This window comes from Colossoma macropomum, unplaced genomic scaffold (assembly GCF_904425465.1).
Source record: "Colossoma macropomum unplaced genomic scaffold, Colossoma_macropomum, whole genome shotgun sequence".
In the NCBI taxonomy this organism is placed as follows: domain Eukaryota; kingdom Metazoa; phylum Chordata; class Actinopteri; order Characiformes; family Serrasalmidae; genus Colossoma; species Colossoma macropomum.
Window position 1 is genome coordinate 40,717,890 of NW_023494802.1, and position 14,719 is coordinate 40,732,608.

At 41.4% G+C, this 14,719-nt stretch overlaps 1 protein-coding gene across 1 annotated transcript in view; it reads right to left on the reverse strand.

The window, feature by feature from the left end:
- The window catches only part of LOC118822936 (cadherin-24), a 107,001-nt gene that overhangs the window by 20,295 nt on the left and 71,987 nt on the right, over positions 1-14,719 (reverse strand). The window contains 4 exon segments of the mRNA XM_036592262.1: positions 5,245-5,443; positions 7,989-8,086; positions 8,162-8,330; positions 14,102-14,219. Of these exon segments, the coding sequence (XP_036448155.1) occupies positions 5,245-5,443; positions 7,989-8,086; positions 8,162-8,330; positions 14,102-14,219 (584 nt within the window).

Consider the following 14,719-nt stretch of genomic DNA (forward strand, 5'->3'; position numbering starts at 1 on the left):
TCTCAGGAGTGAAGCAAGACACCATATCACACATGCCTTCCAGGAAACCATGGAGATGACATTCAGGCAACTTCAGCCACTTTACAATTCTTTTCCAATTAGATCTCAAACTCTGTGTAACCCCCGCTCGACACACACACACCATCCACATGACCATATGTATTATACATATGTATGTATCTGTATGTAATATGTCCCAAATGTATTATAAATGTAAGCATCTGTATGTAATAATAATGTCCCATATGTATTATATATATATATATATATATATATATATATATATATATATATATATATATATATGTACTTATCTATATGTAACAATATGTCCATGTGAGTTATATATATCTCTGCTGTCGGAAGAAAACATTTTTCAGTTTTTGACATTATTTGAAAGTGTCTGTTGTCCTTTATATTCTTTATAAATTTCATGAAGAACGGACCAACAGAAACGGCCCAAAATGACGGTCCTTCTCCTGTAAAGTTATTTGGAGATATGAGGTTTTCTTCCAACAGCAGTGATGTTTACATATCTCTATATAATAATATGTCCATGTGTATTATATATAAGTATCTGCATGTATTAATAATGTCCCACATGTATTATCTATATGTAAGTATCTATATGTAATCATAATGTACCACATATACATGTAATAAAATCCATATGTGTTGTATACATGTATCTGTATGCTATAATATATCCATGTGTATTATGCATATGTAAGTATGTGTATGTAATAAAATGTCCATATGTATTATATATGTATCTGTATGTAATAATACTGTCCTACATGTATTATACATATAGAGATATCTCTATGCAATAATATATCCATGTGTATTATGCATATGTAAGTATCTATATGTAATAATACTGTTCCATAAGTATTATACATTGTATACAAGTATCTGTATATCGCGGTTGTTGGAAGAAAACCTTGTCCATCCAAAAAATCTCCATTTTTGTCATTTTTCAGTTTTTGACATAGTCTGAAAATGCCTGTTGTCCTTTACATTATGTGTAAATTTAATGATGAATGGACCAAAGGAAACGGCCCAAAATGACTTGGAAAAAACTCTGGTTCCATTGACTTACATTAAAAGTAAAGTAGGTTTTTTCCTTCTTTGGTAAAGTTACAATTTTGGAGATGGAAGTTTTCTTCCAACAACAGCGATATGTAATAATATGTCCCATATGTACTATATATGTAAGCACCTATATGTAATAATAATGTCCTATATGCATCATATATTGTGCTGTTCCGCCACTGACTGTGCTGCTATTGGAGCTTTCAAGCATGCATGCAAAATGGCCATGAGAAGAGGCTCATGGGAGGTGCGCATCCCTCAGTAAAAAGAGGCCGCTGTTGTCGTTTGTTAGTTTGAAATGTGTTTATGTGTTTCCTCTTTGCTCATCTGCTGAGTGGTGGGTTCAGGTAGCGTGTTAAGTGTCCATAGACTGGAATTTTACGGCCGTAGGTGATTTCAGCTATTTCGAATGTTAGTCAAGCGGCTTTTCTGTCGTGTTCAACATTAAAGAACAGAAATTATGGGCTCTTTTCCTTCTTTTCTGCACGATGCTACAACATATAAGCACCCATACGCAATAAGAGTCTAACCTGAAACCCTAATCTTAGCCTCAGGAGCCAAAAAGAAGTAGTTTTGTTGTCAGTTTAAAACATTTAACACTGAGCCTTTATGAAAAGCACTTCATAGAGAGTTGATCGAACAGGTCAGCCTTGTTTTTCTCTGATTTTCACTGCAAAGTCAGGACAAGAGGTTCAGCCCATTCACGCCCCCGCAGCGTTTTTAGATCTGTTGTTTTAAAGAGTAATTAAGCCTAATTTATATTCCTGTGGTGATTTGCAGAAAAACACTCTGAGTAGCTACTGTACTTGTTTCTCTCAATGTATCAATGTGCAAAAGTCAGAGACCACCCATTATTTATTTAACCTTCAACGGTACAGTGTTGCCTCTAGGCAACATACCCATTTTTGGCCTTCTATACTCACATAATACATCCTGAATTATGATGCAATACTTTACAAAAGAGGCAGAGCGCTAAGGGAACCAATAGCAGTGTTGGAATGTGTCACATGACTCTCTGGAAGCCATGTTGAATATTTTTTGTGGTCTTTGCCAAATGACTCAGCTCCACCATCTCCCCCTTGAAACTGGTCTTCTTTTCTGTCACTTTATAATCTGGAAAGAACTGGATTGAGTAAAATTTCATTTCTAATTGTTTAATGTACTTTATTTGATAATTAAGTAGTGGAAACATGTTAAAGTGCAAATGTTGCCTTAAAGCAACACTATACTTTTATGAATTCCCACCATTATATTTTTTGGTATTGTCTATTTAGCTTAACCTACTGTTCAAAAGTGTAACAGTCATCACGATTTTCTATTTATCTCTAAAATTCAACCTAGATGTCATATAATAATAATGTTATTTGTAATAAAGTTCAGACTGTTACACAACAATTTCTTACCATTATGGTACTGTTGCTTTAAGTTAACACACCCTAAAGTGTCCCCAAAAAATAATTCTTGAAAATTTCTTTAAATTATGTTTAGATTGTCTACTTTATGTCAAAGAATTACACATTTTATACCAGTTGGCATTATAATGCACACCTTGGAGGGTTAAACCATCGGGAGATATTTCTGAAGAGATTAGATATATAAGACAGTCCACTTGCAAAAGGAAGGAGAAAGTCAAAGGAAAATAAGTGAAAAACAGGAATTTAAAAGCTCCAGAGAAAATGGACCTCCTAACAACCACCTGGAAGACCTGGTGGACACCAAACCTGCCCCCATCAGATAAACAGCACTTAAAGCTTTCATCTCTGAGAGAGAGGAGAAAATCAAGCTGCTTCAGATCTGAAAACATCCACAGGTGTTTCTGTCCATCCTTCCACTGTGAGAAGACGACTCAGCGCTGTGGGTCTGAAAGGATGTGTAGCTGTCAAGAAGAACCTCACTGAGAAAAGGAGACGGACACATCAAACAAAGAAGCTGAACAATGGACTGACCACCCCAGAGTCCAGACCTCAACACCACTGAATGTGTTTGATCACTTCAGAAAATGATCAACCAGCTTCTAAGACTGAACTTTGGAGGTGCAGATTTCTGAAAGTGAGTCTCCTGAGAAGAATGGAAGCTGGAGTGAAGGCTAAGCAAAGGGCAAATACTCATGATGGACCACTAAAAGCATTCAAAATGAGCTCTTTGATAAAAGGAATAGGTTACAGTCCGCTAACGACAAAGTCAAGTAATGATAAAAAGCTGTTTGTGAGCTGGAGGATGAGTATGAGGATGGGTTTCAGTCCAATGTCCAGCTATGTGAATGTCCAGAAATATGTTGGTCAGAAAAATGGATCAGCAGGTTGAAGTGGAGTTTTCTGTGAGCTACTGTTTCCTATCACTGTGTTCCTTTACACATGCACCATGTAAGTGAGTGCTGACCCATGCGGAAACCATCATGAGACAGTATTTTTCTTTCTTAATTGTAGTTTAATGTTTCCAGAGGTCACTAATAGTTGGACCAAGGTCCGAGTCTGGACCCAGACGCTGTCCTATGCAGATCTGGAGCCAATAACCGGTAAACTACGGGGAATTATTTTTTTTTAATCGGTTTTAATCGGTGTAGCTTTTCCAGCATTTACGGTAGCTTTAGCGGCCCGGAATGCGTTGTAAATATCACATGTGATGCTGCTCAACCAATCAGATTCTGTGCATTACGATGAGCACTGAGACTCGAGTGGGTGACCCACACACAGGGGAGGGACGAGGCGAGACACAGCAGTCAGAGAAGAAAGTGAGTCAGAGGGAAGTTATTCCACATGACGTGCTCTAAAAAGAGAAAACTGACAAATATTGTTGAAATATGACTGAACTGGACTTTATTTGATTTGACATTCAGTTGTTGACTGTATAAGATGTTAATATACCTACTGGGCTACTTCAGTATAGAGTCTATGGCGCTGAATCATGATGCAAGTTAGACATTATGATATTCTGGACCTTTGCTTGAGGAAATTTTCTCTAACTGGACCTTATTGAATTTTAATTAAAGACCCCTGCTTTAGTCTTTGTGTGGTCTTTTCACATTGACGCTATTTTTGAGTTTTAACGCACTGAAACCTTCACATCAAGTCCAATGCGCTGTTCGAATTTAGCACTGAGGTTGCAGGAAGAAAACGCACAAGAAGAAGAAGAGGATTCATCAGGTTATCGTTTTTCTTTCGGCCAGCGCCTCTCAAAGAGACTCAGATACTGGGTAACGGCCCATTCTGCTAAAACCAGTCAAACCGATTCACAAGAGCTGAATCTCTTATTTCTGTCTAGACTCGATGTGAAAAGGATATAAGTCTTTGTCGCCCCCCTCTAGCACAAGTGGAAACTGTCCTAGATATCGCTCCTGTCAGAACAAAACCTCGTATCTCCATTTTTGTCATTTTTCAGTTTTTGACATAATCTGAAAGTGCCTGTTGGTCTTTACATTGTATGTGAATTTTGTAATGAATCGACCAAGAGAAATGACCAAAAATGACGTGGAAAAAATTCTGGTTCCATCGACTTACATTAAACGTAAAGTAGGTTTTTTCCTTCTCCTGTAAATTTACTATTTTGGAGATATGAGGTTTTGTTCTGACAGCAGCGACATACTGAACATAACTCTAATACATTCATTGTTTTAAAGTAAAAACATATTTTCCTAAAAAGTATATTCCTTTGCATGATGGCAGCTTCAAAAAATACAGCTCTACGAATTTCCTTTTTCACAGCGGCTGTAAAATGCCATTTGGAGTGATCTGTGCATTTTTAATAATGTTGATGGAATTTATTTTGAGGCTCTGAACAAAACCGGTTTTACAAAAGCTGCGGTTTTATCTCCGTCTGTGTGGAGAGGTGTGAACAGTTTTTCACAGCAGGAGGTTCCCACCCCCCTTTAACCCCTCACTGCTCACTAGCAGCTCAACACAGAGTCACAACATTTCACACACAGAGAGACGAGAGGCGAGTCCCAGTTCATCTGATAACAGAGTTATGGGAGAAATATGTAATTTCAATATATTCATTGAAAGTATCTGAGTTGATTGACTGCTTTTTTAGCGTGTGACTAAGTTTGGAAACTGCGCCCCTTGAAGGAAGCTGTGAGCATGACGTCTCTGATTGGGACATTTTTGTCCTGCAAATATACAAAAACAGTCACCCACACACACACAGACTCACATGTTGCGGCTGAGGCGCAGGGCGCTGTGCATGCTGTGGGGGGCGCTCTTTAGCGCCGCGATGTCGAACGCGGCCGTATCAGCCTCTCCGCCCCCCTCATCATCGTACGTGATGATATTCTCTCTGATCTCATCGTCCTCCAGCGGAGAGAGAGAGTCACTCTTCTGCCTCCGAACGGACAGAGCTAACGCTGCTACCACTGAGAGAGAGAGAGTGAGAGAGAGAGAGAGAGAGAGAGAGAGAGAGAGAGTGAGAGAGAGAGAGAGAGAGAGAGAGAGAGAGGATGGAGAGGAAAACCAGACAGATTAAAAGAAATATAAAAAATATAAAAATGAAAGAAGAGAAGAGAGCGAAATTGAGCGAGGGAGAAGAGCGAGAGACACATGCGAGACAGGAGAGAAAAATAGAGAGAAGAAAGAGAAAGAGAGAAAACAGAAAGAAAGAAAAGGAAAGAAAGGGAAGTTGGAAAATGGTGTAAGGGTGGAAGATTGGATGAGAGACAGTAAGATAAAGTGAGTGAGGGAGGAAGAGAAAGAGAGAGACAGAGAGAGAGAGAGATGACGAGAAATATTAAAGAATATTAAAGATATAAAAGAGATGAAAAAATTCAGTGAGGAAAGAGAGAGAGAGAGAGAGAGAGAGAGAGAGAGAGAGAGATAAACAGAGAGAGACAGAGAGAGATAAATGAACATATATATATGTATATATAGAAAGAGAGTAACAAAAAGAGAGAGAGTGTGAAAGAGAGAGAGTAATACAGAGAGAGAGAGAGAGAGAGAGAGAGAGAGAGAGAGCTGTTGTAAATGCCAGGCTCTGCCCTCAGCGCTGGCGCTCTGCTGCTCACAGCTCAGTTGCTGCATTAGCAAAACCAAACATGTTCATTACCAAACACAGCTGACAAACAGCTCACTGACACACACACACACACACACACACACACACTGACACACACACGCACACACACACACACTGACACACACACGCACACGCACACGCACACACACACACACACTGACACACACACGCACACGCACACGCACACACACACACACACACGCACACGCACACGCACACGCACACACACACTGACACACACACACACACACACACACACACACTGACACACACACACACACACACACACGCACACACACACTGACACGCACACGCACACGCACACACACACACGTCCACTCATGCTCCCAGCAGGGACAGACAGACAGAACACAGGACAGACAGACAGGCAGGCAGACGGATGGACGGAGGAATCATCAACAAACCTACACGCTTCATAGAACAAACAGCACCGAACATCAGAGCCACATTAGCATATTAGCACATTAATATCTAATCTAACTCAAAAGGAGCTGCTTTACAGGAAAGTTCAGCAAAACATGAATAAACACAGTTTCCCCCTTTTACCCTCAGTGTAGCTGATCAGCCTGGACACGTCTGAACGTCCAGCTTTATTTAGCTTAGCAGTGGAGCTACGAGAAATCCACCAATTTAAATAGATATTTCTGCATAATTCAGTGGTTGAGATGTAAACAGAGTCATTCAGAGTGGTTTAGTGTGAAACACTCTGTTCTAGAGAAACTTACTGAGTCAGAACTGTTCACAGTGGTGGTGATAGGAACCAGACGTCCACCTCTAAAAGCTCCCTCACAGGAAATTACTACATGAAATGTTACCAGTTCACTGCCTGATGTTTTAGGATAGTTTATAAGATTTGTTTTTTTGCAAAGCTGTTCATGGTGGAGGGATACATGAGGGGAAAAATAGTCCCCAAAGAAAACGTATATTTTCAGATGTAAAATTGAGGATGTTTACATGCACTTAATAATCCGATAACTGCAGAAAATCAGATTTTGTCGCTAATCCGATCAACACGTTTACATGCACTTGAGTAACCAGATAATGGGGAAACTCCAGGTCTACATGAGTCAGACAGTAATCAGATTTCTGCTTTGCAACCAGCCAATAAACTCACTGAAGAAGACGTGACGTAAACGTAAAACTCAAACTTGGCGCTACTTTATATGAAAATATAAACAAACATCATCTAGAAGACGAAGAATATTTAAATCCTTCATTAAGTCAAGCATGTATTTGGTTTCAGCGTCGCTCCAAAAGTGTTTTGCTGCGTCTCGCGGCGACGCTGCTCGCTTATTTCCGGTACCGCAGTCTGTTTCGCACATGCTCAGACTGACAAATCCGAAAGAAATCAGAGTAAGAGTTCACATGCACTGAGAAATCTGATTACTGGGATTTCTTAATCTGATTTCTAGACCTTACTCTGATCTAAGAAATCTGGGTATGGTGTTTACATGATCATTTGAATAATCAGATAACTGCAGACATCTGATTTTGATCGGATTATGGAGTGCATGTAAACACACTCACTATTTCATCATCATCAACATTCCATATAAGACTTGTGTAGGTTCACCGGTGGTTTTGATAGTAAATAAAATGTCAATATTTGTGTTGTAGTCATGGCGACCCCTGGTTCCTATCACCACCACTGTAAAGACATCTGAGCCATTTCACACCAAACCACTCTGAATGACTCTGTTTACATCTCAAACACTGAATTATGCAGAAATTTGGTTTGTTATGATTTAGCCATGTGGTTAGTGTGATGCTTATTGGTGTCTATTAACTTCCATTACTAAGGACTAAGGGGGGGAAATGGAGTCCATTTGATTGTTGACCAAACTATCGCTTTAATTGATCAGTTTTACCGAGCAGAGTGGACGAGCAGGCGAGCACAGCCAGCATGGCGGCGGAGCTGAGGCCCAGCAGGGCGGAGGTGGACGGCAGCGGCACGCACACCGTCTGCCTCTCCCACTCCATCAGCGTCTGAGCGTCCTCACTCCTCCCTCTGTCCGTCTGTCTCTTCCTCTCCTCTGCCCACATCCCTCCGTTCTGGCAGGGGCACATGGTCAGGGTGACGGTCCCCGTGCTGCTGAGCTCCGAAGTCCCGTCCCGGAGGATTATGGGTATTTTCACAGTGTGGAAAGAAGGAGAGGCGGAGCGAGGGAGGGGCTTCACAGATGACAGAAGAACCAGACTGGCCGTGTGGTCTGTGGGGGAGGAGGGGAGGGAACATCCGTCAAACATTCATCAAACGTGTGATGCGCCACGAGATACAGGTGTATGCAAAAGTTTGAGCACCCTGGTCAAATGACGTTTTGTTGATTTTCTAAGTGGAATTAAGTTAACACACCCTCAACAGAGACGCACTTAAGTATGACATTTTACTGCCAGTTTTCAGTGCAATTGTTAGAAATTTCTATTTCTATTTTATGTGAGTTTCTATTATATTTGAGTTTAAGGTTTTGTGAAAAAAGCTGATGAATGAACTTTAAGTTGACTTGACAAACCATTTCTATAAAATCCCATGAGGGTTGCTAGGTGGTTGCTAAGGTGTTGATAGGCTGCTGCTGTGATATCCAGAGAGTTGTTGAGGTGTTGCTAGATCACTGCTTCATATCCCAGGTGGTTGCTAAAGTTTTGCTCGGGCATTTCTATGAAATCCCAGGTGGTTGCTAAGATGTTGCTAGATCATTGCTATGACGTCCATCTGTTTGCTAAGGTCTTGCTAGGCCATTGCTATGATATCCCAGGTGGTTGCTAAGGTCTTGTTAGGCCATTCCTATGGTATCCCAGGTGGTTGCTAAGATGTTGCTAGGCCATTGCTATGGCATCCCAGGTGGATGCTAAGTTCTTGCCTGGCCACTGCTATGATATCCAGATGGTTGCTAAGGTCTTGCTAGGCCATTCCTACGGTATATCAGGTGGTTGCTAATGTGTTGCCAGGCCATTGCTATGGCATCCCAGGAGGCTGGTAATGTCTTGCTGGACCACTGCTATGGTATCCCAGGCGGCTGCTCAGGTCTTGCTAGGCCATTCCAAAGGCATTTCATGTGGTTGCTAAAGTTTTGCTAGGCCATTGCTATGATATCCCAGGTGGCTGCTAAGGTCTTGCTAGGCCATTCCTATGGTATCCCAAGTGTTTGCTAATGTCTTGCTGGGCCATTGCTATGGTATCCCAGGTGGCTGCTAAGGTCTTGCTAGGCCATTCCTATGGTATCCCAAGTGTTTGCTAATGTCTTGCTGGGCCATTGCTATGGTATCCCAGGTGGTTGTTAAGGTGTTGCTAGGCCATTGCTATGGTATACCAGGTGGTTGGTAGTCGTGCTAGGCCATTGCTATGATATCCCAGGTGGTTGCTAAGGTCTTGCTAGGCCACTGCTATGATATCCAGATGGTTGCAGAGGTCTAGCTAGGGCATTGCTATGGCATCCCAGGTGTTTGCCAAGTTCTTGCTAAGCCAATCCTATGGTATCCCAGGTGGTTTCTAAGGTCTTGCTAGGACATTGCTATGATATCCCAGGTGGTTGCTAAGTTATTGCTAGGACATTGCTATGATATCCCAGGTGGTTTCTAAGGTCTTGCTAGGACATTGCTATGATATCCAGGTGGTTGCTAAGTTCTTGCTAGGACATTGCTATGATATCCAGATGGTTGCTAAGTTCTTGCTAGGACATTGCTATGATATCCAGATGGTTGCTAAGTTCTTGCTAGGACATTGCTATGATATCCAGGTGGTTGCTAAGTTATTGCTAGGACATTGCTATGATATCCAGGTGGTTGCTAAGTTCTTGCTAGGACATTGCTATGATATCCAGGTGGTTGCCAAGTTCTTGCTAGGACAATGCTATGATATCCAGGTGGTTGCTAAGTTATTGCTAGGACGTTGCTATGATATCCAGGTGGTTGCTAAGTTCTTGCTAGGACATTGCTATGATATCCAGGTGGTTGCTAAGTTCTTGCTAGGACATTGCTATGATATCCAGATGGTTGCTGAGGTCTAGCTAGGGCATTGCTATGGCATCCCAAGTGTTTGCCAAGTTCTTGCTAAGCCAATCCTATGGTATCCCAGGTGGTTTCTAAGGTCTTGCTAGGGCATTGCTGTGATATCCAGGTGGTTGCTAAGTTCTTGCTAGGACATTGCTATGATATCCAGGTGGTTGCCAAGTTCTTGCTAGGACAATGCTATGATATCCAGGTGGTTGCTAAGTTATTGCTAGGACGTGGCTATGATATCCAGGTGGTTGCTAAGTTCTTGCTAGGACATTGCTATGATATCCAGGTGGTTGCTAAGTTCTTGCTAGGACATTGCTATGATATCCAGATGGTTGCTGAGGTCTAGCTAGGGCATTGCTATGGCATCCCAAGTGTTTGCCAAGTTCTTGCTAAGCCAATCCTATGGTATCCCAGGTGGTTTCTAAGGTCTTGCTAGGGCATTGCTGTGATATCCCAGGTGGTTGCTAAGTTATTGCTAGGACATTGCTATGATAACCTAGGTGGTTTCTAAGGTCTTGCTAGGACATTGCTATGATATCCAGATGGTTGCTAAGTTCTTGCTAGGACATTGCTATGATATCCAGATGGTTGCTAGGTTCTTGCTAGGACATTGCTATGATATCCAGATGGTTGTTAAGTTCTTGCTAGGACATTGCTATGATATCCAGATGGTTGCTAAGTTCTTGCTAGGACATTGCTATGATATCCAGGTGGTTGCTAAGTTATTGCTAGGACATTGCTATGATATCCCAGGTGGTTGCTAAGTTCTTGCTAGGACATTGCTATGATATCCAGGTAGTTGCTAAATTTTTGCTAGGCCATTCCTACGGTATCCCAGGTGGTTGCTAAGGTGCTGCTAGGCTGTTGGTTGCTAATATGCATGTACAATGTGTACTAGTATGAGAATGTGGGTCTGTATGTAAAGGACCAATGTAAGAGAGTCTTTTTGTGACACCATTTGTTGCAATTAGATTTTAATTTTTATTAATTTTCTAGGAGAAAAATCATGTTTGAACAAAAAACAGAAAAGCACAAGAGCTTTATTCCTGTGTATACTCTGCCATCTTGCCAAGTTTTGTGGTTCTAATGCAAAACCTGCGAAACAATACAAATAAGCACAGAATAATAGAACAAAGAACAGTAAACAGTAAGTTTCTCAAGGCATTCTATATATATATATATATATACCATCACTTTTTCAAGCCTTCTTTAATGTTTTCTTCTTTCCCAACACATTAAATTCAGCAAATAAGCAGTAATTGTGCACCTTCTTGTGCAGAAGTGTTTCCTCTGTAGAGGACATGTTACCTTATTTTCAACAACATGTAATTTGAGCAGGGGCACCCAAACTTTTGCACACCACCGTACAGTCTTTCATTAGAGGAGAACACAGTGTGTGGATTCTGGTAAATTCTGCACCTACACTAATTGGCCATTACATCAGAAACACCTGCCATATAGGTGCAATTTGTAGGTTTCCAGTTACCGACTGCGGCCCATCTGTTGCTATGTGGTGTTGCTAGGGTTTTATACACTGTGTACATGTCCTGTCCACTTTATCAGAAACCCCTCTCTTGCAGCTCCTCCTTGCTGGTGTACATTTACAGACTGTAGCTCATCTGTTGATGCATAGTTTGTGTCACTGCTGTGCTGAGAATGGACCACCACCCAAAAGAGGGGTTTCTAATAAACTGGCAACACAGTATGTGAGTGGAAAGGCACACTTACTCAGTTTTTCTTTATTTTCACATTCAGAAACACTGACCTCCCACCACATGGATTCATTTAGACCCCCTCTACCTCAAAGCACACCTGACTGGCTCAAACGCATTAACCCTCGTTCTGTTAATTAACACTTTTAATGAGGCGTGCAGAGTAATGAGGATGATTGAGGTCCAACATGAAAGTAAACATGTGGTTCTAAATGGAAGCTGCCAATTGATACTCGATAGTGCCAGAAGCTGGTAGTGCTAACACTAGTCATGTAGGCTCCTATAAAGGCTGTGTTCAATGATCATTTACCAGGTGTGTCCAGATAAAAGATGGTACATAAAAGTAATAAATAATAGGATATTAAAGATAACGAATCACCAAAACTCAGAACTTTTGACCGGTACTCTGTAGTAAATGGACTTTGCTCCACCTTTAGTGCTGCTTTTGAACAAATACACCAGCACCCCCTATTGGACAGGGTAGCTTTAAAGGGAAATGCGATTATTTTTTCTTAATTATTAGTTAAAATGTAAACAGAGTCATTCAGAGTGGTTTGGTGTGAAACGCTCTGTTCTAGAGAAGTCAGAATAGTTCACAGTGGTGGTGATAGGAACCAGACGTCCACCTCTAAAAGCTTCGTCAAAGAGAGTTGACTACATGAAATTGTTAAGAATATTAATTTTTTTTTTTTACAATAGTTTAGATAGCTATTCAAAATTTTACATGTACAATCAGTTACAGGTAATTTATATTATGAAGTTAATTTAGTTTATACATGTTTATGCTGCATAGAATTTAAAGCGCTGAATGGCTCCGTCCTCATAGAGTCTGTTTGACCCTCGCATAAACATGTGTTTCATGTCTGGATCCTATCTAAATGAACTATGGCTGGATTCCGACTGCACATTTCACTGAAGTGCATCCCCAGTTTGATCAGATGAGATCTAACTGTACTTTTCCTGCGTAAAAAGCATCACAGATTGTTTCCGTTTTACATTGGTTTGCTCTTTTCCCTGTCAGGATGTGAATGGACAAGCTTGGTTGTCCATCAGCCTGGAGTGCATGAAGACTCTTGGTTTGGAGAGTTCAGCCTTGCATATCCTCTGTGGTTTCACTGATTATTCTCTTAACAGCTAGCTTGCACTCAGCAGGGGTCTGGGTTCGATTCCCCGGCCGGGCGACTGTGTGGAGTTTGCATGTTCTCCCTGTGTCTGTGTGGGTTTCCTCCCACAGCCCAAAGACATGCAGTCAGGCTAACTGGAGAGACTAAACCGCCCCTAGGTGTGAGTGTGTATGTCTGTGTGTCTGCCCTGTGATGGACTGGCGACCTGTCCAGGGTGTTTCCTGCCTTCTTTCTTGGACAGGCTCCAGTGACTCAGCAGAAGAAAGTGTGTGTGTATGTAATGGTACACAGATAACGGATGTTTATACTCGTCAATCATCATAATCTGGTCAAGATCCGTCTCTGACTGCTTCCGAATGTGGTTTGAGGGATCCGACTGTAAGAGTGTTCACACCGGGCTTTTCATCATTTGCATTCATGCCTGAGGGATACATGCCGGATGTTATAAGGCAAAATAGTCCCCAGAGAAAACTTACTGTTTCAGATTTATCACTATTTTACCATCAACATTCCATATAAACTCAGAAGACTCGTGTAGGTTCACTGGTGGTTTTGATAGTAAATAAAATGTCTATATTTGTGTTGTAGTCATGGCGACCCCTGGTTCCTATCACCACCACTGTAAAGACATCAGAACCGTTTCACACCAAACCACACTTTTAGCAGAAAGGCTAAAAAAGTCTGAAGACTCCTCTTTAATTACAGCCTGCTGACAGACTGAGAGCTGGGAAGGTATGAGAATTCACTTCACCACACTTACTATACTAAACGACTACACTGAACCTCTCATATTTCTTTATAACTACATAAATATGAAATTATCACCAGCTCTGCTCGTGTTTACTGTTCAGATTCTAACTGTGTAAACATGTTTTGTTCTGACGCTTTGCAGAGCGACTGCAGCAGCAGAGCTACTTACTTCCACAGCCACTTTTCAGAAAAGCTTTAATCATGTTTAATTATCATTAACATAAGTTAATTTTATCCTGCAGTAAATCAGTAAAAGTGGTAAACATAAGAAATACAGAGAGAGAGAGAGAGAGAGAGAGAGGGAGAGAGAGAGAGAGAGAGATGAAGCGAGGGTACAGTTCACTGGAACAGAGAGCGCTGAAAGAGAAGAAGAAAAGGCTGGACTGATGAGTGGCTCACCTCCTCTCTCCTGGACGGTGATGTTGAGAGCGAGGCTGCGGTCCGAGGGCAGGCTGAAGTGAATGGGGGAGCTGTAGCTGCTCTGGTCTCTGTCGATCGCCCGAATGACCTGCACCACCTGACACACACAGACACAATGCAGCCGGAGTTTTATATGAGCAGGTCCAATAGGGCCACTGCCTGCTGACTGCATACGGCAATTCCGCATATGTCTACGAATAACGCTAATTATTTACCTTTTTAAAAGGGTTAGGATTAAGATTAGGATTTGGTTTAGATTCTGGGTTTGTTATTTAAAGGACCCATTTCACAAAACTTTTCTTTATTTTTAAAAAGTTTGATGTAGTATGGAAACATATCATTCACTGTATGTGGAAACTAAGCTGCAAATACAGCTCAGCGTTTTTGTGACGTCACTAAAACCGACTCATTTACATATATCTATCTATTCAGCCTACAGCACTTTAGCTCCACCCACTCAGCCTGAAATTATGAGTGTTTTAGCCTGGACTGCTTTTTTGAATGAGGCAGAGCCAGTCAGAAGGAAGCTCGTTTACATATGTCAGGCTTAGAGACGCAGTGACGGAAGTCGTTTTAATTCCAAGGATTAAAATGGAA